Source organism: Calidris pugnax, unplaced genomic scaffold (assembly GCF_001431845.1).
Source record: "Calidris pugnax isolate Ruff unplaced genomic scaffold, ASM143184v1 scaffold63, whole genome shotgun sequence".
Taxonomy (NCBI): Eukaryota; Metazoa; Chordata; class Aves; order Charadriiformes; family Scolopacidae; genus Calidris; species Calidris pugnax.
This window is the reverse complement of record NW_015090852.1, coordinates 8544802-8572770: the sequence shown is the minus strand read 5'-3', so window position 1 is coordinate 8572770 and position 27969 is coordinate 8544802. Positions and strand designations below refer to the sequence as shown.

At 38.1% G+C, this 27969-nt stretch overlaps 1 protein-coding gene across 1 annotated transcript; it reads left to right on the top strand.

The window, feature by feature from the left end:
- The first annotated feature begins 21 nt into the window (after positions 1–21).
- FAM102B (family with sequence similarity 102 member B) lies at positions 22–27920 on the top strand. The gene is made up of 11 exons (XM_014943565.1): positions 22–535; positions 15310–15430; positions 16048–16077; positions 16629–16745; positions 17962–18008; positions 21191–21297; positions 22276–22371; positions 22937–23123; positions 23215–23342; positions 23742–23811; positions 25392–27920. The coding sequence occupies exons 1-11, from the start codon at positions 303–305 to the stop codon at positions 25432–25434; spliced, it is 1179 nt and encodes a 392-aa protein (XP_014799051.1). The 5' UTR covers positions 22–302; the 3' UTR covers positions 25435–27920.
- Positions 27921–27969: the final 49 nt, after the last annotated feature.

Sequence of the window (27969 nt, the reverse complement as noted above, 5' to 3'; positions counted from 1 at the left end):
CGGCACGTCGAGTTCCCGTTAGCAGACAACTGGGCGAACGGCACCGGCCAACCCCTTCGCGAAGCCACACGCCGGCGTTCCAGCCTTTTGTGCGGCGGCGGCCGGGGCCCGGCGGTGAGGGCGAACGGCTGCCCCCCCGGCCGCGCCCCGCCGCTCAGCCGTTGCCGGCAGCGGGCGGAGCGGAGGCGGGCGGGTTTGAAAGGGAGGCGCCGGCTGCCATGTAAGCGCTGGCCGGGAGGCGCCGCGGCCGCTGGGGGCTGAGCTGGGAGCGGCCCCAGCCCTCCGTCCCGTCCCGTCCCGGCATGGGAGCGGAGCGGGGCGGTGGGCGCGGAGCGGAGCTGCCGCGGGGCGCTGAGCGGGCCTGGGGGCGGCCCCCGGGGAGCCCCCGGCCCATGGCCTTCATCATGATGAAGAAGTTCAAGTTCCGCGTGGAGCTGGAGCTGGACGAGCTCTCCTCCGTGCCCTTCGTCAACGGCATCCTCTTCTGCAAGGTGCGGCTGCTGGACGGGGGCAGCTTCAGCGGGGAGTCTTCCCGGTAGGTGTCTCCGGGGCGTCCGCAGCCCCCAGGCAGCCCCGGCCGGGCTGTCGCGTCGCCGCCGCCCGGTCCCGACGGGCTCCTCTACAGAGCCGCGTCCCCCCGCCCCTGCAGCCCCCTCCGCAGCTCCTCCGGGCGGCCGCCGCAGGGAGGGCACGACCGGGGTCGGGGGCCGGAGCTCCGCCGGCTCCTGCCGTGCGGGGGTCGGGGGCCCGGGAGCGGCTGCCGCAGGGCTTGTGGCGGCTCCGGTCGGTAGCCGGGGCCAGCGCCGGCGGCTGCGGGCGTGCGGGTGGCCGTTCCCGGGACGGGCGGCGGGCAGAGAGGCTCAGAGCGGTTGCAGCACTGCCCGGGGCGGGCTGTCTCCTCATCCCCTCCCCGGTACCGGCATCAAACGGCTGCAGCAGAGACGTGGGAGCGCTCGTAGACTCCTCGTCTGCGTGGCCGCTCGCTGCTCGGAGTCGTAAGGCTTTAAAATAAACACTGAGGCTTTTCAACGCTGAATAGCAGTGAATCCCTGAGTAGATGTTGAGTAAAACCCTGAGGGTTGTCCTAGAGAAACCGGTCTCTTGTACCGTAACGCCCGGAGCTGTAGCGCTTGGTGACTGTACGGGTAATTTGGGGACGGCAGGTCTTGCCACCAGGTCTGAAGTCACAGCTGTGCCCTGTGAGTGCGAGTTGTGCCACCCTAATAGTTTATTCTGTCGGACGCTGGCTGTGTTTCACTCTGTGGATACTTAATTACACGGAGAGTTAACGTAAACAGTTTCGTGGAAAAGTGCTCTCTTATTTCCTGCCCGTATTGAGGTCCTGTGCGTTACTGACTTTGCTCATGATCAGTTCTGCAGTGCAAGTGCAGCAATAGACAGGTGTCTTGTCTCTTTTTCTTCTTTTGTGCCTCAGCAATAGAGCTGTCAGCTGCTGTGACGGTGGCTTCCTGATCTGCTGGTGGCGATGGGTAAACAGAGTGCAAGGGGATTAATTCTTCTCCAGGTGCCAGGCAGAGGCAGAGCTTGGTCAGTAGGAAGGGTGTGCTGTGCCTTCAGGTCTGGAGAGGAGGACACTACCCTCCCATTGCACTTGGCCATGTTTTATGGTTTATTATATTACTTTAATGTTATTACGAAAAGAATTTACTGAAAAAGTCTCATAGAACTCTGGGAGCAGACAGAAATCAGTAACAAATCCATGAATATTCAGTTATTTTCTTATTAAAATACTGCTGTTACTGAGCTTGCTAAATTATCCGCTTTTGATTCTGTAAATAGAATTAATCAACCAGAATAAAGAGAATAAAAACGGCACTTTGGCCTGAAACCTCCTTATTTAACTATTCCATTATACTGGCATGTATAATTAAAGATTAATTTTCCTTCTCTATGGTTGGAGGGTCTTCAGCTCATCAGTGTTCTGTTCTCATTTCATGGCTCTTTTTCTTCAATGTTTTGCTTGTGAGCGACTTCTTCATGAGTAATAGATGATGATGATGATGATCATGATTGTAGGCACTAATGTGCCATTACTGTCCTAATGCAGTCCTTACTGCCTTGAAGTCATTTTCACAGGCTGACATACATCTTCTGGACAGTATCCTTATTTTAAAGGAATTGATTTCAGCTGAGCTGATATTTTTGTAGCCTTTTTTGACTTGCCTGTTTATGATGCTAAAGCTGAAAGCTTGAAAGCAAACATGCATATCTTTATGAATGTGAGCAGCATATTAGAGTAAAATGTGTGATAGGCGTGTGTAGGAAGTGTCAGTGGAAGCATGACAATGTGAAAAAATTGTGTTGAAGTATTGTGTTGGAGTCAAGCTTTGAAATTCTTCCATTTTCTTTTTCTGGGTGTATGGCTTATAAATAAGAACAGTAGTGAAATAAATGCTGGTCTGTCAAAGTCCCTATGAACGTAACTGGTCCCCTCCTGCTGGACTGAGAAGTGTTGAGGTATGTTGGTAGGAAGGTAAGGAATTCTTCTGCAGTGATCCTTCAATGCCAATTTAGGGAGTGCCTTTGCTCTTGGCTTAAGAATTAACAGATGGATTTTCACAGTGGTGATTCAGCAAAGGTCTGAATAAATAAGGAAGAAATTAAGTTAACATTGGAGTGGCAGCATTTCAAAACTTGTTGCAAACTTTTTTTAATGGCCATTGTCTTCTAGGTGCACACATTTATTAGTTTCAGTGTGAGCTGGCGGTTGTATCCTTACGGTAGTGATCTTTGTAGTGCTACAAAAGACGTTTGAAGAACTCCATTGTGTTTCAGAAAGTAATATAAAAACTCATTTCAAATATTGTATAATATATGGAAAACCTGACCATGTCGTTGTGTTTCAGAAAGTAATATAAAAACTCATTTCAAATATTGTATAATATATGGAAAAACTGATGTCGTCTTAACATCTTTTTTTTTTTTTGTTACTGACTGAGGTCTAGTAAACTATAAATTTTTGGGAGCAGAGTTACTGAGAATTAAGTTGGTACTGACACACCAACTACTGCCTCTTGCCCAAAAAAAAAAAAAAAAGCACTCATATCAACAGGCTATAAACACAGCCTAATGTTATTAGCCTTTTCTTTCCAAAGCTTACTCATTGAGAGAGAAATGTCATAAAAACACAGCCTGGAAGCACTGGAATAAAGTAGTGAATTGTAATGAACACAGATTCAAGTGCTCTTCTTTTCAGCCCTTTGTGGATTATGCTGTATGAATGATTAAAGCCCTGATCCTGCAAGCAATGTCATACCTACATCATCCCTCTGAACACTGAAAAGGGATAAAAAGAAGACAGATAAAAGTTCAAGCTACTGAAAAATATTTTTTTCACTTCTCAGATCTTTACTGAGAAAGCATATTTCTTACATATCTCTATGATGACATGGTCCGTGTTGGAGACTTGTTAGAGTCCAACTACTTTTCCAGCTGACACAGATGTGTGCCTGAAGTATAGAGAAATTCTGTGACCAGATAAAACCTATACAGTGTAGTACAGAGTGATCTGGTTTATGTATAAATAGCAGCCATATTCATTGTTTACATATAATTCTGTTTTTTTTGTGTTTGTATGTAGTTTTTTAGAACTCCAATTTGAAAACGTCCCTATGTGTATTTATGAATAGTTACTGTAGGAAAATAAAATTCTGTATCATAATGCTAAATGCTTAATTACCCGATAAAATATTCAACTCCTTAAAGTAATCTGGTACCGTCAAATAATATTTTGATCTATGGATATTGAACAGCCAAGTAGTAGAGGTGGTTAAACCTGTGGAGGAATGTTTGAGTATGTGTGCAAGAAGGCAGCTCTGAAATTCTAGGGAGAATTGTAGGGGTTATAAACTTTGACTTTATAACATGGAAAACCTTGAAAGAAGTTGTGGGAGGGGGGAGGCTGTGTTTGGGTGTTGTAGTAAACTGCCAATCAGCCATACAGTGTAATTCCTGCCCTCCTCTTTTTCAAATTGCTTTCCAATATGAATTCTGGATCTTTACAATGGTATTTTTAGAATTTATAAAAAAGGGTGGATTTTCAGCAAATAGACTGCGGATGTATGCAAAGTTATGCTAAGAAACCTCGTTTTCATTTAGAAAAACGTCTAGTTTAAGCTTGGCTTCCTATGTGGAAAGGTGTCTTTCTACATTTCTATTTTTTCCCTGGGCCAATGACAATAGATATCTCTCTCTGAAACTGGATACGCTAATACAGGATACTGGTGCAGACTGCAGGATCCTGCGCGTCTATATACTGTCTGGTCATAACATATTGTGCACATAATGTCTGTGGCACCATGAAAGGACAGAAGATTATGAATATTTTGAAGAGAAAAATACTATTTTAGGGTATAGAGTTGACCAAATAATAAGCATACTTATTCAAGGCTAGTCTAATGCAGACATAAATATATCAAAAGTATAGGCTGTCTGCTACTGCCCTAATTTTAACAGGCTGAAGAAATAATTGATGGGCCCCTAGAGTAGATATCTGCTCCTAGGCTGAGTTGTTGTTCCACCAGCAGCAAAAGAACAGATGGGATATGAAGAAATCAAAGAAGTTTTGGAAAGTAAAGGTTCTTATTTCATGGTGATGTACTTCCAACACTGTACTGTATAGATTTAGGCCACAGTAGCTTTAAGCCTGGTAGTTACATTTTTAGCTTGATTTCCACCTGTACCCCGTTCAAGGAAAGGACTTCTTGGTTGGGGTGTTCTTATGACTACAGTCTTCCCTTTGGTCATATTTCTCCACCTTTGAGATCTGATTTCTGACACTCAAGGTTGCTGATGTGTCTCTCTCCCTTCTTTTACAAGACAGCATTCAAAACTATGAAGCTGATGATGATCAGCATCTGTGTGACAAATCGAGATTAGGGGCTGCTGACAACTACAACTTTTTCATCAAAACATTTTGTTCTCCAACAGATTTCAGGGAAGTTTTTTTAAATTTACAGCATCCTTTTGAGTCCTGAGAGGCAGTTTCAGAGATCTTGCATACTTGCATGAAAATATTCTTATTTCTAAAAGATACAGGCTAGAGTAAGTAATTGTCTTCTGTAGAAATTGATTTCTTATCTTCCAGATAATAAGTACTACTTGTAGTGATGCTTGGCTGCCTCCTTCTCAACTGCCTAAAACTACATTTGGTTTTTGTGACTCCAGCAAGTAAATTTTCTGCCTCACTGGACTCTTCAAATTGCTTTTTAACCATTGTTTTCCCTGCTGTTGCTATTGTATTTGAAAGGCAAAATTACTCCTGATAGTAACACAGCTTAACCGGCTTTCTGTTTTTAAACAGCAGTCCTTGTTAGGAAAACATGCCTGTCACATGGAATTACTGTCCCTATCACTCTCATCTTCCTGCATGATGTGTGAATCCTGTCGACAGTCTACAGAGTTTGTAAAGGCTAATACTAGTACTTTTTCAGCTGCAACTGGATTTGGAGTTGGATAAAGTGAAACAAAATAAGTGAGGCAAATTGGTGGTGGGATAAAAAACCTGGCTTGCAGTTTCCTAGCAGCTCTTTTTAGATTCCTGAATGTCCACTGAGTGTTTTCTCAGTTGCGAAGCTGTTGGTTGAGCTGCTTCCAGACTCTCTTCATCTCTGTAGAGAGGAAGAGGTAAGAAGGGGAAGTTCCCTAAACAAATTATAACTTTTTTTTCCTCTTTTTTCTTTTCTTTTTATGTAGTTGCTTTGTATCTCTTCAGCCTTTCACTAATAATTACAATAAAATGGGTTTAGTCAACAGATTTTGAGAATATGCTTGAGGAAGGTAATGTGATGCACAGGGATTGGTGTGGATACTCTGGACAGGGCTGAAGGGGAAGAAAACAAGGCTAAAATACAGTAACAATGTGGAAATAAGAGGGATGAAGAAATCAAGTCTTTGAAATAGATTGGAGGACAATCAAAGGAGTAAAGAAAATAATTTTTTTATCTGAAGAGGGTCATCTTTGGACTACAGTCGGAGATAAAATGTTTGTACAGGGCGCATTTTGTGGGGGATGTAACCAGTTATTGCAGATATGAAAAGGGCACATTCTTGTGAGACTTTTACTGTAAGTACTGGTAAGAGACACAGCAACAGCTAGCTTCTCAGGAAAAAGTTCCTGAAAAGAGATGCATGACAGGGATCTGCTAAAGAGGAGAGTGTGTGGGGGAAAAGCCTTTATGCTTAATGTGTCTGGCTTGTGCAGCAGAATAGGCACTTTGGTTCAAAAGAGCTGGTGATGTTATTGGGGTGACCCCAGCACAGTACACGCAGCACGGTATTTTGCTGTCATAAACCTGCCATTTGCAAGCTCCGTAGCACCTGACTGCTTTCACATTTTAAGGACTATTTCTATTCAGGGAATAGTTTAGGATAGAGGGGAGTGCTAGAGATCATGTAGTCCAACTTCCTGTTCAAAGCAGACTAACTTCAGTTAGATGAGGAAGCTTGGAGCTTTGTCTTGTCTACTTTAGAATATATGAAAGAATGAGGGTTCCAGTCTTTGTAGACAACCTGTCCCTCTGCTTCACCGCTTTTATTGTAAGCATTTTCCCCCCTTATTTTATTGGGATTTCTCTTGTTATTGCCTCCTTCTTTCTCTGCTCCCCACTAAGAAACATCTGGCTCCATCTTCTCTCTAACTCAATAGAGATGGCTACAGATTAGAGCTTCCCTCACCTCTTCTTCAGATTTTAAAAGTCCCATGTTCCCAACTTCTCCTACATCAAGTGCTTCATCCCCCTCATCCCTGACTCCAGACCCTCATCTCACACCCTTCACCTGACTTACTTGAGCTTATCAGTGTCTTACCTCTACTGAGAGGGCCCCAGAAATGGGTGCAGTGGTGCAGATACAGCCTCACAGATGTTCAACAGAGGGGAACAATCACTTCCTTTGAACTGCTGGCTACAGTCTTGCTAATGCAGCTTGCCCTTCACAGTGCTAATTCCCTTTCAGGTCTTTGCATTTGCCTGCAACAAGCAGTTTTTAATAAATAAAAATATTCCAAAGCAGCTGCATTTCCATGTAATGATCAGTTCATACATATTTTATAAGAAATACTTGACGTGAAATGTTTCTCGTTAAGGATTTAACCTGTTTATTATGAGTAAAAAACATGTGGCATAGAAAATGATTGCTCTGTGTGAGTTTTGTGAGTACTAACAGCAAATAAACTGGGGAGTTGTGCACTGTAAACAAGTGGAGCTCTTCCTGCAGAGCCAGCTGTTTGCTGGTCTGCTTAGTGCTGAAATTTGTGAAACATTGAAGCTCTTGTTTGTAAATGACTGGTTTTGTTCGGCTTTTTTGCAATGCTTAGGAAAAAATGTTGTTGTTGGAGAGAATGTGTCTTCTTCTGTGCCTCAGGCATGGAGGAAACACAGAATGTTAAAGGAAAAGTAAACTGTATTTCTTCCTGAATATAAGAAATAAACTGAAGCTTTGCATAAGTTTATTTCTACTTTGGAGATCATGCTCTGACTGAGCTCTAACTTCAAGAGATGCATCTTTCTATATGAAGACTAAATTTAGTATTCTGGTTATCAAATAACAATTTAAAGTACAACTTGGTATTTGAAAAGTTATATTGAGTATTTTTTGCTCCTTTGCAGCTCAACATTCTTTAAAGATGATGAGGTTAGAATTGGTACATGCATGGGCAGCACATATGTTACATGTGTTAAGTTATGTGTATTCGATGCATAGAATACATTTGAATAAAATTGGTACGGGTGTTGGTGCTAGATCTCTTTTTATTTGCTTTATAATACCTGTGTTAATTTCATATTTGTGTTTGGTTTTACTTCCATTATAAGCTTAGCAGTAAGGATTTTAGTTTAATTTGAAAGTGAAGGATGTCTTTGTTGGGTGATCCTGTTCATATTTTGCTTTGAGTGTACAGTAGAGATATTAAAAGAAATGACATGAGTAAGCCGTATTGCTTGACACTTCAGCTGCATGGATCTAAACTGAACAACTACATTTCTGTGTAGTAATAGTGATTTTCTTCTGAAATGCTTTACAAATAGCAAGCTTCTTGGCAGATCTTGGGAGGCTGAATAGTAGTACCCAGTGCTTTGCTTGAAAGTGGACAGAGAAGACACCACTCAATTGCTCTGGGAGCCTGTTGCACGGGTACTTAGATCTTTTCCTCAACTGTGAGACTGCACAAATTTTAAATGGAAGTAGATTTTGGGTAAGAGGGGTGCAAGAGGGTATTCTTCTCTTGCATGCCAAACCATTGTGTTCCCTAGTGTAAATGAGAATTCTATATTCAATAATACTTTCCTAATGCTAAAGATAGTCTAGGAAAGGTCGAGTCTTACTGTAAAGTACCTGAACCACTGAAGGCACTGCAGGTATGACTGATAAACTGTTTGTAGGTAAATGCCTTAATTCTTCTCTCTGTAAGGTGTGATCATGATATTGGCATTCTTTGTTAGGTGCTCTGGCATTCTGCAGAAGAAAGATATTTGGTTTTATATATGTGTATATATAATATATATAAAAATAGGATATTATTCCCACTTAAAAAGACTATTTCTTACACTAATAATAACAACTCTATGTTACTCCAATCTATTAAACACTGTATTTGTGTCAGAAGGACAGAGCTAACAGTATTAAGTTTATTCAGACAAGGGTTGATCAAAGGAAGCTCTCAGGTTAGGGGGTAAAAGTTCATATGCATACCCACAAAGGAGTACAGGAAACAAAGGCAGGAGAGGGTGGAGGTGTTAAAATAATACCCTGCCTCAGCTGTTCCCAGGCCTGTCACGGGAGCCATCAGCCCATCAAAGGCCCATCTGCACAAGCCCAGGGACACAGAGGCACGTGCGGAACTGAAATTATGGACTTGGACCAGGGGACACCCTGTCCGGGCCTCTCCCAGGGCTGTCCCAGGAGAGCCTCAGCCCCATTGTCCAGGCAGGAAACCCATCATGTTGAGCTAACGTGCAGTCCAAAGCACCTTTTAGACTGTAGGGAGTTGTTGCATAGCTCTACGAGACCCATTATGGGATACAGGGGAAAAGGCTTATTATGGGATCTTTAGGTGAGGAACTAAAGGTGGATGAATTTAGGTGATTTGGGGATGAATAAGCATGGGAAAAATAGAAAGGTAAGGGGATAAAAGGGCTGGTTAGGTATAAATAGTTTGCTGGTTGGTACATTTGTCTGGCCATGCCCATTTCTAGTCAGTGCAGTCTAGTGTATCTTCTTATTAAACTGCATTTTAACTCTTTCCTGGGTGAAGGGCTCTCTGTTCAGTGGCGGGGGGGCAGGGCTGAGTGCCAGCAACTGGAGTTCAGACTGCATCAGAGGGCCTGGGTGTCTGTGGTGTCAGCAACTGGAGAGATCTGAGTGACTGGACTTAAATGCCATGGGAGTGGGACTGTGGGTCACAGGGTCCTATGTGTCCATTGTGCCAGCAACTGGAGTGAGTGAGAGTCTTGGTGCCAGCAACTGGCCTGGGATTGTGGGCCAGAGCACCCACCCATGTGCTGGGTGCCAGCAACTGGACCTTGTACAGGTGTGTGTAAATGTATCAGGGATCAAGCCAGACTAGCTGTCCAATAGGTGGTGTATTCTGGGAGCCATGGGTCTTGCTAGCAAACTTCTAGTCCTGTTCATCCAGAGAGGGGAGTGGGATGAGGCTGTTGGTGCTGGCTGTCTCTGTGGGTGCTCTGGGTGTCTGTCGTGGGGGTTGCTGGCCGTGTGTGTGTGGCAGTTGAGGGTGCTTACCGGGAACACGTCTTCAGGCTCGCTACTGGTTGGATTTGGGGAGTGGAGCTGCAGCAGCCTCACTTCTCTTATGCTCTCTGATCAACATATATATTTTCCCCTAAAAGAAGCAAACGAAACTTAGGCAAGAGTTGGAAGAGTTGCACTTGCTCAGAGAACTTTTCTAACAGCATATTATCCATCCACTGTACTTTGGACTCTAAGAACCTGGCCTCAAAAATTCTTAGAAGTCCAAAGCAACCCTCCCATCCAACTACCAGCTTTAAAAAATAATTCAGATAAAAACCTGAATACACAATTTTCTAATTAATGGAACACAGTATTTTGGTAAATGCCTACAAGGAGTTTCAGTTTCTTTATTTCTAAGCCTCTCCTGCTAAAGCTTTTCCATTTGGCAAGCCATTTGGGTTTTTTCCCATGGCACTTTTAACGTTCTTAAAAGTGATTTATTTTTGCATTTGTAGCTATTTGCTGAAACAAGCCATTATTCACATCCTTTACCCATGTGGAAATGAACAATCTGCTGTCCATAAACATTTTCAAAATAAAAAGAGCCCATCACTTGTTAACAAATTAGGATGAGAGTTGACTGGATTATGATTTGTTGTTTCTTTCTCGTTGGTTTTCTTGTTGATTTTCTCTTTTATGGATCAGAAGAGAAAAAACAAGACTTTTGTTCATCATTCTAAACTGCAATTGTGTACAATACATAAAATACATACAGAAAAAGACTTGTCTACAGCTAAAATCTTGCATTTGAAATTTAGTCAATGTGAAATTGTTACTCTAAAGAAAAAACAATTTGTTAAATTAATGGAAACTTAAACTATATTTTGGAATCAATGTATTTTAAAATATTTATATATTCATTTTATTCTTGGCTGGGTCTTACTGACAGCATTCGTTAAGTTGCACCAAAGCACTACAACTTAGTATGTATTTGAATGCATCTTAGTAACTAAGATATGTTTTGATTCATAAAACAACTGGTTTTGCTTTGCATGTGGTAAAGTGACTGTGAGGCTCATAGGAAACTGACTCATAACGGAAAGCTTTCTCCAGCATGCCCTGTAGCATAGGAACAGTTGCCAAGAAGTTATCTGGGTTCATTTCCATAGTAACCAATCAATATAACTGTTTATTTTCTAAAGGCCTTGCACTTGAACTAAGAATCTCAGAAACTTAGATATTACTTTTTAAAGTTAAATGTTCTGATTAGTTGACTTTTCAGCACAAGGGGAATAACTTGCTTTTCTTCACACAAAAATTACCTTCATTAAAATACGTCAAATTTTTCTTTTTATAATGGAATTAGAAGAACTGTTTGGCAGGGAAAAGGAGGAGGGCAGTTGGTTTGGTGTTTTGTGGATTTCTTTTTTTCAGATTGTATACAAATGTTTCAAACACCTTGGTTTGTTTTTTTCTAAAACAATATGAAAGAAACTAATGGTACTTTTTTGCCTTATTAGGAGAAGGGGGCATTCCTCGGTTTACTTGGTTTTATTTTTACAAGATTTAGAGCATCAGTATCTGTAACTGAGGCCTTTTTACTACAACTTCTACTTTCTTGTTTGTAAGAGAACTTGAAAACCTGATTATCTGATTTAATGTTTATTAAATTATTTGCCTGAATAAATCCTGACCTGTGATATAAGTAGATTGAGTCTTCCAGAAAAAGACTTAAGTCTTTCTGTGCTGTCTTTCTTACTTGAACAGTAATATGTGATACAGTAGTATTGGTACGTTGAAATAAAATCCAAATTCTTAAAGGATTTGAAGGCACTTAAATTTCTCGTGCAGATGTCACTTACATTTATCTTGTATTTACAAGAAAAAATACTGCATTTAATGTTCACTAAATTACCTTTTACTATAATGTTAGTGATATTTGGAATACTATATAACTGTACAATGTAAAGCTGCTTTGACTGTAGTTTGCTGTAGAGGTGGAAAGCTGTTCTGAAAAGCAGAAACATAAGCTGAACCATAATACTGAGTTGTACAAAGATTTCAGTACATTATTTTGACCGTTACGAGTTTACAGACACATCCAGACATTCAAAGGCATTATTTGTAGGAAAAGATATTATTAGAAACTGGAAATGTTACAGATGTACACTGCAAGAACTTAGTGAAATGATGAATAGGAGAAGTGATTCTGTTATTGGTAGTCCCAGTGGTATCCTGGTGATAAAGGAAGGGCGATGACAACTGTCCTACTTGTATGATGAGCAGATGCTATGAGAAGGGATCTTCTGACCTTTATGGATTGTAAGTGAACACTTTCAGTCTTGTAGCATTGTTTTAGAGCCTTGTAATGAAGAGCATAATGTCTATATTGCTTCTAGTTTCCAAAACGACACTTGAGACTGGATTGTTTGGCAGATGTTATTGGATGCATAGTAATGGGCAAATGCAAGGTCCCTGTGTATGCCTGACCGTAGCTGATATGCCTTGATCTGAGATTAAAGATAGAGCTTAAGTCAAAGGATCGTTAAGAGTTCTTGCTTTTTGAAACTTAAAAAAAGGTTTGTGTTAATTGCATCCATTTTGCTATTGATTAGGTATTTCTGGTAAGATTTAAGTTCAGGAACTCTTTAAAGTCCAGTAAAACAGGTGGCCAGCTACAACAATCACTTTGTTTAGGTGACATAATTTTAAATTATCCCCTTAATGTAGAGGTTTTTTTAATTATAGTGGTGTGTTAAAACTGAGATCCTTCCATTGTGCTGAAACTAGATATAAAATCTGATTCTGGGATCTTTTGTATCTATGCAGTTGAATTTTTTGGTGAGGAATACTACCAGAGTACCGAAATGGGATGTTTTTAGTGAAAGAAAATTTTGACCAACCATATCACTTAGGTAATCTGCATCCAAGTTCACCTTCCCACTTAGTCTTTTTAGTCTAACAAGCTCCTGAAAGTTAGAGTAACTGCCAGCAGGACTGAGGGCATGAGCAAGTTTGTCTTTCAGTATCAATGCTGGCCTGTTGCTTCTGGTGCTCACAAGAGGACATTAGTATTGTTTCACAATAGCTTCTAGCATTCTCAGTCTATCCTGATAGAACTGTTGACAGAAGGATCAGAGTACTATGAGCTGTAGACAATCCCAGAGACTCCTGGAATGCATGGAGGATAACTTCTTAAGCCAGGTAATAGGCTTAATAGGTTGTCCAGAGAGGTGGTAGATGCCCCATCCCTGGAAACATTCAGAATCAGGTTGGACAGGGCCCTGAGCCACCTGATCTAGTTGAAGATGTCCCTGCTCATTGCAGGGGAGTTGGACTAGATGACCTTTAAAGGTCCTTTCCAATCCAAACTATTCCGTGATTCTACAGTGAATTTAATGACTTAAGATAGTGATATAAATATCCCTTCTCTATTTGAAGCAAAAAAAAATTGTAGCTGGACAGCTCATGAAAAAGGTAAAGCTGCTTTTGGTGTGGTGGTGTTTTTAAGAGAGAAGAGGGTCTTTTATTTTTTCATTTCTCAGATAAGCTCAAAATGTTACTTAGGAAAAAAAAAGACTTTAGAAAAAAAATTATGAAAATTTCATTTCTAAGTTACTGGACCACTGTAATCTGCAGAAAAAAAAGCATTTTCAGAAGCTGTATTATCTTAAAGTGCAGTGTATGAAACCTGCAAATATGCAGACCCCAGTTACCCATGCACTTGGATAGCTGTGTTCTGCTTGACAGTGGACATGTAGTTGACTATTTTCTTTACCTGAGAGTTGAGCAACTACCACGTAAGTGCTACAAGTCATTCCTGGGCCTTCTAAGTGTAGCACATGTTAGGAGTTATCAAATATCCCTTTAAGATTGTATTTTACTTAATGACTTCTGGCTTGAGCTTGTTTCTAGCAGAGTATGTAACTATTACTAATTCATCTTTTTCTGAATTCAGGTTCTATTTTGGATTTAAATCTCTCATATACTGGCAGTTTGGGATTTATTTTTCTTTCCAAAGCACAGGAAAGTTTACAATTTAAAACACAACGGATAAAAGGTAGCTCATGGTATACAGAGCCTGTTCCTTTTAGGTCACATGCTTGAATATGACTCAGTGTTGTATCATCAGAATCCGTTACTCTGTTGTGGTCATTAAACTGACTCATTTCAGGCAGGCTAGTTTATTCCTACCTTCAGGAAGTCGCAGTGCCAGTGAGCGCTGTAGCTGGCGATCTCACTAGCACAGCAAATAGGAGCTTTTGTGTGAGCCTTGCAATTCATCGTTTCTCCACAGATGATAAACTCTGACTCCGGTTTACATGGAATTCTACCTCTCTTAAAGATTCCAGACTGGATCCTCAATAATAAGCTGCTGTAAGAAATTAATATAAAACATAGGAATGTATGTCTTAGAAAAATGGAAGAGAAAGAAAAGGACAAATATTGCTTTAATATGTGAAGACTGTACTTGAATGATTAAAGCGGTGGAAGAAATTAGCAGTTTCTCCACAGTCCCGAGTTCTGAGTTTAGAAACGTGGGACTAGAAAAGAGCTTTTCATCATTGAGGCAGGTCCCTCAGAATCACAGACCTTATGTACCCTGTTACTGACAAACTGGCCAACCTTGTCTTTAAATACAGTAAGATTTTTTTGCTCCTACTTCTCTTATTTGAAGGCTGTTCTAGAAACTTGCTCTGTGGTTTGAGACCTTGTAATTTTCAGCTTTAAATGGGTGTTTGACTATGCCTTATTTTGGTCCTAACCACTGTTCATTTGACTTAGTTATTTGTTCTCTAAAGTGTTTGAATTACTCAGCATATTTTTATTCTATGTAATTTTTTCTTATAAGATACAGGAGTTTCTAGTACCTGTTAATTTTGGAGTCTGCTCTTGCTCAACCAGAGCTACCCAAACAGAATAATATGTTCTGTTTGAGCCTTATATAATGACATTAATATAGCTGAAAGCATCCTACATTTTGCCTTTTTTCAGCCACATCATATTGTCAGGTCGTAATCCTCCTGCAATGAACAAATCCATTCAGATAGTAGTTGTCTTATTTTGCTCTCAAATGGCAAGCTCACAGTATGTAGCTGGAATTCTTGTTTGCCCCAAGTGCACTACTTTGCATCTGGTTATTGTACATCATCATCTTTGTACTTTTCCTGGCATCAGACTTATCTAGTTCTGCAGTACTCCCTTTTTCTGTGTTGAAAAATTACTTGTCAAAGACAATATCTTGAGCACATTCGAAATCTCAGCAGCTTGGAAGGCAGTGCCCAGGAGCTAGGTTCAGAAGACTTCACTCTCCCGAGGCAAACTGGACAAATCACAGTCTCATTCATTTGCAAAAAAACATGGCTGTTGAGTTTTCCTGTAAGTCTAATATTGTGTTCAAGCTTTGAAACTGTTAGTTATTAGTCTTGCTACACAAAGAGAAGAATGAAGGATGATTATTCAGGTGTTGGAAGAGATTTTGAATGAAGTAACCACTCTACAAGCAGCAGAACCACTGTTTGTTCTTGAGCTGTCCTATTGCATTTTATGGTCCTGAAGGTATATGCAACTGATAACTAAGTTTATGTTCTCTCTTTGCAGGGAGGTAGTACAGGCTAACTGTGTTCGCTGGAAGAAAAAGTTCTTATTTATGTGTAAAATCAGTGCCAGCGCTACAACAGGGATTCTGGATACTTGCATTTGCAGGGTGTCTGTACGGAAAGTAAGTAGTTCTTTTTCTCTCCTTTCCTCTTCCCCTGCTCTTACTTCACTTGGTTTAATTTTTAAACGCCTGATAAACGTCATAAAGCATATTTTAGCTGAAAGCATGTCAGCTATTCATCTAGTCAAAATTTCATAGTAATCTTATTAATTACCTTAGTTTGACTAATCCATGGGGTTTTGCAATCTTATTGAAAAGAACACTTATTCCAGCAGGATGGCAAAGGAATTGCTCATCAGTCTTCGTAACATTAGTCCTTAGTGGACACCTCCAGCAAGCCACAGTAAACTTAAAAGCCTTGAACTGTGCTAAGCACCAGAATTTTGCATGCAGCATTTCCTACCTTTGGGGCTAGACATTGCAAGAGTCAAATGTTGGTCAGCATCAGGCACTCGTCCTTCCCCCCTGCCTCACAAGATGACAGTCTCCTGCTGGCCTGCACTGCGGACGTTATTAATACAAAGTTCTAAATGACAACAGTACAGTGTAGCAAATGTGTGTTGAGCTATTTTAAAAGGAAGATTATTATTTGCTTTTCTAAAAATACAAAACAAACAAAGCAACCCAGTCAGTATCTTTCACAGCTTAATAGCATGTCGTCTTTTCTTTTTTTCTAGGAGTTAAAAGGAGGAAAGGCCTATGCAAAGGTAAATTGAGATGTATCTAATTTTGCCTTTTCTTGTCCTTTTATACCCTTTAAAGTAATTCTAGAATAGTACTCTAATACCCATGATTTCATTATGTGCATTACAGTGACACAGTGGTGTAGGAACTCTGGATCAGTGTGTTTTCTAGGTATATAATCATAGAATCGTCTAGGTCAGAAGGGACCTTAAAGATCATCTAGTCCAACCAATATTACATATGGCACCAGAATGTTTTTTTCTTTCAATTTAGTATGTTGAAAAGGTTGATAAAAGTAAACCGTTCTCTATGTGTTTACTTTTAAAAATAAAGAAAACTCTCCCTGTTCATTTTTTCTCTTGAGACTTTAATTTTTAACTGAAAATAGAACTATGCAGAATTTGGCACTCAAGGTTTGTTTTCTGCTTTTTATCTTGGGCCGCTCCCTTTAATGGGGATCCTCTTATTCATATTTGAGAGAAACTGCTGTTGAGTGGCACTCAATACCGTGCATGTAGCAAGTACCTTCGTTTAGTATATGCTTACTACTAACGTTGTAATTTTCTCTTAACAGCTGGGATTTGCAGATCTAAATCTAGCAGAATTTGCTGGATCGGGAAATACCACTCGTCGCTGTTTACTGGAAGGTTATGATACCAAAAATACAAGACAAGATAACTCCATTCTCAAAGTAATTTGTTTCCTTTATCATACTTAAACAAATAAAGCAGAGAACAAGTGGTATTATTAAGCACTTAATTAAATTTAAAGCATATTGCTGAACCTCATTCTAGAAGGAAAAGTATTTAAAGTAAGAACATCAACATTGTTTAGAGAGAATCATTAAAATCCATGCAGTCTAAAATAGTTTGTCCTACACTTTGAAATGGATCTGGATAGCTGTGAAATGAAGGCTTTCAAAAGGTACTCAGATTCTAACAGGAACTGCAAAATGGAATAGTGAAGCATGATGAAAAAGTTAATACATTCATATAAATATAGCGATTATATCTTTAAGACTGGGCAACTTCCTGTGCAGCTTTTCTAAGACTGAATCTCTTAATTAGCTTACTTATGTATAAACTAGCTTCAACACCTCCATGACTCCTGGAACTTTTCTATTTGATAGTAATCAATGTAACAATTGGTGAGCATTGTTGCAAGAAACCCACACTGCTGTTCTCTTCCATTAGTCCAGGGAGCTTAAAAAAATTAATACGCTGCATAAACCTGAATATAATTACACATAGAATGATACAACTAAATTTTTTAAAGATTTCCTTTCCCACCAAGACACTAGGATACATTTCTCATGTTATTGAGTATACTGTTTAAGCATGTACTGTCTGATTTCTTTAAGACAGTCATAGACTTTGTTCAGAAGATTTTTTTATTGGTGGTTTTGGCCCAGTTAAGCCTTCTCAATGCATTGTTGTCCTATATTGTTATTTACTTTTTGTGGTTTTACTTTATCTCTGATGTTAGCACAACCAGTTCTTGTACGCTAGCATTTTGCTAAACACTCTCAGAAAAGAACATACTTCAGCACCCACTGTTTTAAACAATACTGTTTGCTCATTAATCTTTTAGATTTCCTGTCTATTTTTTCCTTGAAGTCATCTTAACTATTAATGATTCTAAGATTCTTCTTGAGCTGTGTATCTTTTGCAGAATCTTGTTCCTGCAAATATGTTACTTTAAATGCTATTTTGCGTTGCTTGCATATGTACTAAGAAAAAATACGTAGTTTTTTGAATGCGTGTTTGTTTGCGTACATGTTGATGCCATTTAATTTTACTTAAATGTAAGATTCGTGGCAAGTATAATTTAGTGACATGACTGTATCCATGTATCACAGATCAACTCTTTTTCTTTCTTAGAGTGGGTTTTGTTTTCTTAATGTGTAGGTTTTGATCAACATGCAGCTAATGTCTGGAGACCCATGCTTTAAAACGTAAGTTTATAAAAAAAATCTGTGGGGGATAGTGTTTTGGTCATGCATTCCATGTTCAGGATTACAATTCTAATTTGCGTTTATAAATCTCTCCAATCTGGCAACAATATTAAAAGAAAAAAAAAAAGGCACAAATAGTGGTAGCTGCATAATGGCTAACATGGTAAGAATACCATTAGATGTATCATAGTTCTCCTTGCCATTAAGTAGTGTATTTTCAAGCAAAGAATATTAGGCTGTACATCTGTAATTAAAAAAAAAATCTCAAAGAAACACTTATGGGAAACTATTTCTGCAGCAAGCTTATATAAATATACTCGTTATGGGGTGATCTAATACTTGTGTTTGGAAGATGTGCTGTTACTCCTTTTATTCACAAGTCTCAGATGATTTTAAAAGATTTAATTTTTTAAAAAACAGAAGTGTGATGTAACTTAGTACAAGAGAAAGCACTTAGAGATATTTAGTTAGCAAAGACATCATGCAACTTAGTAAAAGATGCAAGAGGTAACATCTTGTGGAGGGGGTGGGGTAGTGGTGTAGCTAGGAAAATACACTGCTATATATTCAGGATCCTTTGGCTTCATTGTCCTTAATCTGTAACTAAGGAAATGTAATAGTTTTGCTAGAGCACGTTAGCTTCCCATAACTAACCAGAGAACAGAAAAATGACACGTGCTAGGGAAAAACATAGTCATGAGTAAGATGAAATTGTTGCCGTCTTTCTAGGCTAATAAGCTATTTTGTTTTGAGGCACCCAAGCTTAGTGGATGACTAAACTGAAACAGTATAACTGGCAAGCTTCCTATTTCCAGAGAACACAACTATCTTGCTGACCGTTAACTTAATTATCCTGATCAGTAGGAAATGAAGAACTCCCACATGAAAAGAAAAAACGAGTTTAAGGAAAACAATCCGAAAAAAATTGCTAGCTTCACCCTTGTTATGTCAATCTCAATTTTTTGTGTCGGTTCTCAACTTTTATTTATACTTTCAGACTTTATGTTGTATCAAAGATATCTTCTATTGTAAAGATACAGTGCTTACTTACAAACTACTACATTGAAACACTGACTTTGGAATGGATTAGGTTTTTTAATCAAAATACTGTTGTAAACTGAATTTAACCGCATTTTTATCAGTTTAATGTAGGCTGAATAATCCGATGAAGAAAGATAATAATCTCATACAGGCTTAACCTGTAGCAGTAAACATATGCTGAAGTCTTCCTTAAGTAAAAAAGATTGTGTTTAAAGTGAAATGAGGCTGCAGCTCCAAGAAAAGCACCACTGATCTCCTAACTCAGTCTGATGTACAAGTACCAAGTAACTCATGATTTGGAGGTTTTAGCTGTTTTGAGCTGGTGTAATTAGGATAATCAGGAACTGTCTTCTGTACCAACTAGAGACTTTGTGCATGACTGTTGTGGCTGTATCCTTACCTTTGTTTCTAAGGAGATCTGAGAATGTTGCCTGCACCAGTCTAGCTCAGATGATTCACCACAGGAACTCTACAATGTCCCCTTGCACCACAAAAGGCCCTTTCTCCTCTCTTCTTCTCACCTTCAGTCAGAAAAAAAGCACGCTGTAAAATCCCATTTTGTGCTTACTGAACAAATAGTAAGACAGTATTATCCAAACCTGTTTATCGGGCAAAGCTTTTCTGTATCCCTAGCTATTTAGCCCATCTTGATTTACTTTTGCGTCAGACCTATTAACAAATACATCACTGGTACTGATAAACAGTTTCTCAAAGGCAACTAACTAATCATTACTCTCGTATGTGAATAAAACAATGTATTTCTGTTCTTTACTGGGTGGTACTAAAGTATTTGAAATTAGTACCTAAATAGTTTTCTGGCTCCCTAGGAAAAAATCTGTAACTGAAATTATTCAGACTTGGCATTTTCTTCCAAACTGATGATATAACCATTTCCTGGAACGTAAACGTTCAACACAAACAGAACAAAAAATTTATCTAATCCAGATGTCCTTGGTAGAAAGAAAAATAAACCTTAAAACAATTTCACAATCTGGAATCAGCTATATACTTTATGAAGAAGCCTAGAAGCCTCGATGTTTGATCTGGGGTGACATCCCTGAAAGCATTCAGTTTTTGCTTTCAAAAGTATGTTAGGCAGTTAAGTCCCACAAGTATTGTATTTCTAGAAGTGCTTTTTCTCTTTCTCTCCTTACTTTCAAACATAAGAGGGGGAGTATGTTACTGTACATAAAGACAGTGACTAATTTATTGAATATGTCAAATCTAAACATGTCAACAAATATCCAGTTGTTTGTGGACCCACAAATCTCTTCCCAAAGTAAAAAATAAAAAAGCATTAAAAAAAACTGTAGGTAACATCTTGAAATGTATTTTACTTGTATTTGCTTGCAAGAGAAGATTACTTTCTCTTTGTCATTTTCTAATTAGTTCCTTTTGCACTAGCAAAATACAAACTTAGAAGTTTAGTCATTTTAATAAAATATCCTTTTGCATCTTGGCACAATCTGAAACAAGCATTTAAGCTTTATTAGAAGCTTTTTTAAATTAGAACCAAATTTAAATTGTCATACATGATGCTTTTTTTATTTTGCAGGAGGTAGAATTTAGAGGGGAATACATGGAGATGTTAACATAGGCCCCTTTGTTAGGAGTGGGAAGGTTATCAGCCCAGAATCTCCCCATGTACTGTAGCAGAGATGAAGCAAAGCCAGGAGTACCTGACAGTACACAAGTCAAGTAGGCCAAATGTCGTTGGACAGGTTTGGGTTTTCTTAAACATACCATCTTGTCATGTATTCCCCAAAGTACTGAATTATATGTATTCTTAATGTGTAAATTATCCTATGATTCAATTTTTTTTTTTAAATTATAAACTTCAAAATAAACACATCACTCTACAATGATTAAAAAGAAAGAGCCTTTCCAAGGATCTCCAGAAGCCTGAAGGACTGAGGGCTGAGCAGATAGATTCTGTAGTATGTCCTTTTTATTTATTTTTTTTTTCCCCTTTTTTAACAAGGGGTTAGGCAGCATGTTTTCAGGGAAAAAAAGTTACAAGCATATTAACTTGAAGCACAGTATGAATTATGCCAATTTACTTAAAAAGAAAAATCTGGGCTGATAAATTTGGAGGGATTGGAGCAAAAGTACAGCAAATCTTAACCACCTTTTCCTTACAGGCCTCCTTCCACAGCAATGTCTATAGCAGTCGCTGGAGAATCAGAATCTTTGCATGAGGACAGGAAAGGCGGAGAAAACTTAAAAGTAGTACATCTGGGCATTGCAGGTATAAAATAATGCTCTTAATGTCTCAATTCTTTCATAACTGGCTTCATAGCCTCAAGGAGATGTACAAAATACTTCAAATCTTAAAGGGATGCTGACAGTCGGCCCACAAAGGGACCTTTCTGGTTATTTGTTGAGACAGGGTCTTCTAGATAACATCAATGGAATCTCTCCTTTTTAGTTTTGTAACAGTTTATTTAATGGAAAGAAAGAACAGGAAGTGGATTGATACCCTGCTTTCTTTTTAACATATAAAATCTTTCTGTTTCCGTCAGTCACATTCCTTGATTTGCTTTGGATTTGTATTTTAACTGACCATTTAATTTGGCCCTTGATTTTCAACTTAAGAATAGGTATAAGCGTAACTGAGTAAATTTTGTGTGGTAAATGTCCTAAGTATTGTATAATTTTAAACTAGTTACTCTGAAATACAGACTATTAGAAAAAAATACTGTTAAAATACTTTATTTCAGGTTGAAATTTGGGGAGTTTGGGTTTTTTTGGGGGGTGTGGGGGGTTTTGTTGTTTGGTTTTTTTTTTTTTTTACAAGCTTCAGGCATTCACACAGCTTACTTGTTTCCACCCTAAACACAAGTTATCTTAACCACAGTTATTTTTTCAGCCAGAAAATATCTAGCACACCATTCTACTATTGTACTATGGAAAGCATGGTGATGCCTTTGATGTCTACAGTGTAGACAAGCCTAAAGCTACATTTTGTACAAGTCCTTCTAACGCAATGGTACTCTGTTTTATTCAGACAGAAACATATTGTGATATTTATTTTTTTTAAGGAATGCATATTTGTTAACATACGTGGTATTTTTGCAGCACTTGAATCTTCAAAAGGGCTTGTAGAAAACCAGTGTCAAGTCCCTAATCCCTCTGGGAAATCTGACACTTGAGTCTAATCAAGATTACAGGCAAAGTAATAACAAAGCTGGCCTTAGCAACATTGTCTGACTTGTGTATGTTGCAGATGTCTCATCAAAGAGTGCCTCAGTCCCTGATGAACTTGGTGCATGTGGACATTCCAGAACATCAAGCTATGCAAGTCAGCAGTCAAAACTGTCAGGTAGCTGTTGACAATTTTGTTACTAATTGTTGGGGTTTATTTAGATTCACAGTTTTAGACTACAGAAGATAAGTATACTTTATTTGTTTAAAAAAAAAAAAACAGTTTCAAGTTGAAAGCTCTTTCCTAGGAGTTTCAATTGTGAGGAGGGTAACATTTTTTCCCTCTTAAAAGCACAATGAATTATCTCTTCTGATGTGAGACAGCTTTTCCCTTTAGCTCCCTCCAATCAACATAACTGAATGAGATTTTTTTACCTCTTCCATGTGTAAAAACAAGTAATGTACAAATGGAGCCTTAGTTCTAAAAGCTGAAGGGGAAGTAATAACACCAAGTCATTATATTTGTTAGGAAGCAAGAGTTATTTAGAAAAAAAATAATGTGCTAGAACACAAAAAGCAAAATAAATTACCTACTTGGTGTATTCCCATACATTCATAAGGCTTTTGAAGTCTCTTTATAGGAAGACAAAACACAAATTCTGCCTTCAGGATGGTAAAATACAAGTAATGATCTTGGCTATCAACAACATTCCTAACTTAGCTCTCCTGCACTTTCCCAACAGGATACAGCACGTGTCACTCTAGATCATCCAGTCTGTCTGAACTCTGCCACAGGAGAACCACCTCAGGGGGTAGTACCTCCACAGGAATTGGAAGTATCCTAGAGCCATGTGAACAGACTGAGCCAAAAGTAACTGAAGCTGATATTGATACATCTGTTAAAGATGCACCATCAGAAAAACTCTGCAGGTACACTAAACTTTGAAAGCCTTATCTAGCAGAAGTAAAACATAATTTACCACATGACTTCCAAGAGCTCTAAATACATTCATTTTTGCAGACATCCTGTAAAACAAGACTCTGTGGAGTCACAGCTGAAGAGGGTCGATGCTACCAGAGTTGATGCTGATGATATAGTTGAAAAAATACTCCAGAGTCAAGACTTCAGTTTAGACTCAAGTGCAGAAGGTATGGAGATAAATAAGGGAGCTTAGGGAAAATTGATGCACATTCCAGGTTGTAGGAAAACCCACTCTCTTCATAGTCCCTGTTGCTTGTAATTGTAAGGACTGTGCATATGGATCACTACATTTTCTGTTTCATCCTGTCTCCCAGAAGTTTAAAAAAAAATTGCAAGACTTGGGTAACTTTCCTAGAGAACTACTTTAAGCCTGAAAAGAAAACAGTAGGGGCAGATTTATGAGGAAGGTTATTCCTCCAACCTATACCATGTGAAGTTTAGTTCTTCATTACTTAAAACTTTTGCATCTGAAATTATCAGTTACAAAACTGGTAGATTTAAAGTGACTGTATTTTAGCTAGAGCCATGTTAAAGGAAGCTAATGTGTTAATTGCCTTGCTTTTTAGAAGAAGGTTTAAGATTATTTGTGGGCCCTGGTGGAAGCACTTCTTTTGGAAGCCATCATCTACCTAACAGGTATGTAGCCTAAACAACTAATCCATAGGTAATACTAAACAAAAATGCAGTTTTTCTGTATGTACATTCTTGATCTTTGCATCTTCTATCCTGTGTCATTTAAAGGCAGCAAAGAATTAGATTGCCAGGTTTTAAAATAAAACACATAGGTTAGTTCCAACATGAAACTGATGTGTCAGCTATAAGAATTATAACTTTGAGAAGTTCTGAAGAGTCTCCATTCCAAAGTTTTCAGATATGAGCAATGTTTCAGTATGGACACAGCAAACAGGCACCAGTTTGAATTTTAGCTCTACAGACTTACTAGGTTACTGTCTGGATCTGGAAGAAAGTCACATCGACCTTTAGAGTGTCAAATTTTAAGTCTTCCTTGATAACACATCTAATTTTCTTCACTTCAGTTTTGCTCACAGCTCCTTCTGATTCAATGCACTACACCGTTCCTGTTTCAATGGCTTGTGTATCTTTCAACTATTCATAGCTGTAAACTCTCTCCTTTGATCATCTGCTTCAAATTATCTTCTTGTAGTTGTTTTAGAACCAGGAAGATACTTTCTTCTCTGAACTCTCTTCAAATGCTCTGATATGTGACTTGACCTGAATGTATTAAGAGTTTTCTCAGATGAAAAAACATTAAAAACATGTAAGAATATGTTCTAATACCATGATTCTGTAGTCCAGGTTAGCTCCTAAGATTTTTCTTTATCTCACAAAATTAGCATAGCATTAGTATTTCAGCAACTACTTCTGGAACTAGGTATAAAGACTGAATATAATCAGTACAGATAATGTGCTGAAAGTTATAAAACAAATATTTTACACAGCACCCAATACTGATGGTTAAAAGATAATTTATTGGCTTATTTGCAAACTGGGCACACTAACTTCTATCTAGGATAATGTGTATGGCTTTAGAGCACACTACAGTAGTATATAGAGATCCATCCTAATTCAATTGCCAGAATAGGCCAGGCAGAATATTATACTAAGGCAGAGCTTTGCCCTATTAATTTTTGACATAGTGCTGCAATTTACCATGTAAAACAACCCACTATGCTCTGTCATGTGGGGGTGAGACAGTTTTGTAACTGTGCATTTACAATTCTGCATGAACAAAAGACTGGAAGATGTTTTTCTTATATCTTAACGGAAGAAGACTGTCACTGTTTTTTTGAGACATTTCTCTATTTACATACAAACGTATATAAAAAGTATTAGCTGCATATGATATATATGAGATGGGAGGGGTACCCAAAAGATAATGTTTAAGGAACTACAGAGAAGTCCAACAGTAACTTATTTTTCAGTAACATTATTTATTGTTCTTCATTTTGACTGTGGTATAACAGAAAATGCTTTAATGCATTAAAGTGTAGGTTACTCAATGGCATGGTAATTATGTATGTTTTCTAAGCTTCACATTTAGCTGTTTGGTGCGGGGGCTTTTTGTTGTTTTTGGGGTGGGGAAGTTGGTTGGTTGGTTGTTTTTTTTTAACAATAAACTTGCTGATCTGTGATACTTGCTGTTTAGTTTCCATTTTAGTTCAATTCCAATTAACTTTTTTCAAATATTCTTTCAGAGTAGGATCTGGAGCATATGAGCAGGTGGTGATAAAACGCTAGACTAGAATGACAAACAAGAGGAAAACTTGGAGCTCTGTCGTTGATACTTGCGGTTTTGTTTGCTCTGTTGCAAGAGTTGTGAAAGCCAAGATGAACTCAATGGGATCTTTGTTTTGAAAAATAATGGAATGCCTCTTGCTCATAGAGCTTCATTTCTGTGGTATGAAAACAATGTTTAGCTATGTATACCTTGTGTGATCTCTACCTGATGTTAGCGGAACTACTTGCTTTTTAAGTTGTGTGAAACATTTTTGGAAGGGTGATGAAGTGAGTCTCACTTCAGTATTTTATACAGGACATCACTTGCAGTGATGTACTTTGTAGCTTCTTACCTAAAGAAGCTTCTAAAAGTTGGTCTTAAATGAACCTGAAGAAGCTAATTACTCAGTTTGAGTAATTAGTCTTACAGGAGCTAATTACTTCTATCAAGTCAAAATTAGTATCAAGTCAAAATTAGTATCAAGCCAAAATTAAGGCCTCCACCAAACAGCCCAACTATGTGTTAACGTAACCAAAACCTTTTCTTAAGAGTACTGAGCATGACATTGTTGTAATGCTGAACAGTAGAGGTGAACTTCACATCCATTTAAAAAAACTCCAACTAAATAGATCTAAACCAGCCACTAATCAGTTGTGTTAACTGTAAATGAAGTCTAGAGACTTAAATGCATCAAATGTGATTTCATGCAAGTGACATAAGAAGTGGGATTCCACAACAAAATACTAAGGCACAGTAGTGTCTTATCAAGAAAGCTGGCTTGATTGTTAAATCTGGAGTTCAAAAGCTGCTGCCACAGAAACTCACTTCAATAATGCATGAACCTTGAGATTCAATGGGATGGTACTGTTTACAAACCTAGCCAGGAGTTTACTACCACTTAGAACTTTTTATTGTAGATTAATCCTTCACAGGTAGTTAGTGCTTTGCTTGTGTTTTGAATGTGCCTTGTGGGATTGGGGAGGTAAAGGGAGATAAAGGGAGACCAAACTATTTACTAAGCAATTTAAGCTTTAAAACTAGGTAAACATCTATAGTATTATCAATATAACTTATTAAGAAAAGCACTTTATTGTAGATGTACTCTGCACTCTGAAAAAGTCTTACTGTGCAGCAGATCTGTTGAACACTTCTTCCTTCACTATCTGTCCACTGTTACTTTAAAGTCAATGTACTGTATTTAAATTTGCACAAATAGTGATTTGCCTGACAGGCAAGAAAGATGAAAGATCTCTTAAAATTTTAATTGAGAATTATTAAATAATCCATTTTTAAAGGGTTCTAATTCAGGCTTGGCTCTGCTTTATTTAATTGTAAATTGCAAATAACTTTAATTTTGTTATGATTCGTTGTATTGTTTCTCAGTAAGGCTTGGATTAAATAAAAATACCAATAGTGTGGCCATTTTTGAAAACTCTGAATGCTTCAAATTTTGCTCAAAGTGATGTTTGACACCCTTTTATTGACTTGTAAGTAGGCCATATTTAATAGGCTTAATTAGGAAAAGCAGGCTTTGTTTTCCATAAATCCATAGTAGAATTATTAAACAAATTTATGTGTTTAAGATCATTTCAGATTTTAAAGCTTAAGTATTGTTATTGAATATGATTAACATGATCTATTTCTCAGTTATGGTACTTTATTTTATTTCCTAATGCTAATTGCAATCTCTTTGAAGTGTTTTAATGGGTAAAATAATAAATACAAAGATTATATGTTAGTTGCTGTTAATAAAAGCATGGTATTATCCATTTCAGTCCTCCACAGGAATTTTAAACTACGTAACTGCTAGTACACAGCTCACTCTCAGAACATGATAGTTTCTTTTCCTGTTATATAACTAATTTTTACCAAAAAAATCCTACTGCAAGCCACAAGATGCATGAAATTTGTATAAATTAGTTGCTTTCAGTACTCCTTAGCACTGCTACACTTGTTGACAAATCTATTAAAACCAATAGTAGTTAGATGGTAGCTTACTTAAGTTTACTAGGAAAAACAGGCATAATTTAAGAAAAAAAGGATTCTAAAAAACATTGTACAGCTACGTATGTAATTCTTGAGGGAATTTCCATAGCCCAGATTTGTATTCTATGTTAAAAGGCATAGCTAACTGCCGTAGATCAGATATTTTGTTTACTAGAAACCAATTATTTTCTTGCTTGAGCAGATCTTTTAAATAGGAGGGATGTTTACAGGGAAATAAAGCTTTTAATAAAGCGTATCCTAGTAATTTATTGTTCTTTGAGTTACAACTCTTTATGAAGTGATTCTCTAATTGTGTATATTTTAAGTGGAATATAACCTTCATATTTAGATATAATATTTTCTTTTTTGTAAACTGTTACAATACTACTAGAGACTCGTATAGTAAACTGTTCAGGATGTGTTGGTGGCTTTTGGTTGTTTGGTTTTTTTACTGTATTTAAATGCAGATCTCTCAGACATTCAATAAACTCATGTCTTCAGCTTGGAATCTGTTTCTAAACAATTGCAACTTCTTTTTTAATGCAAAAATTACAAACTTAACTGGAAGT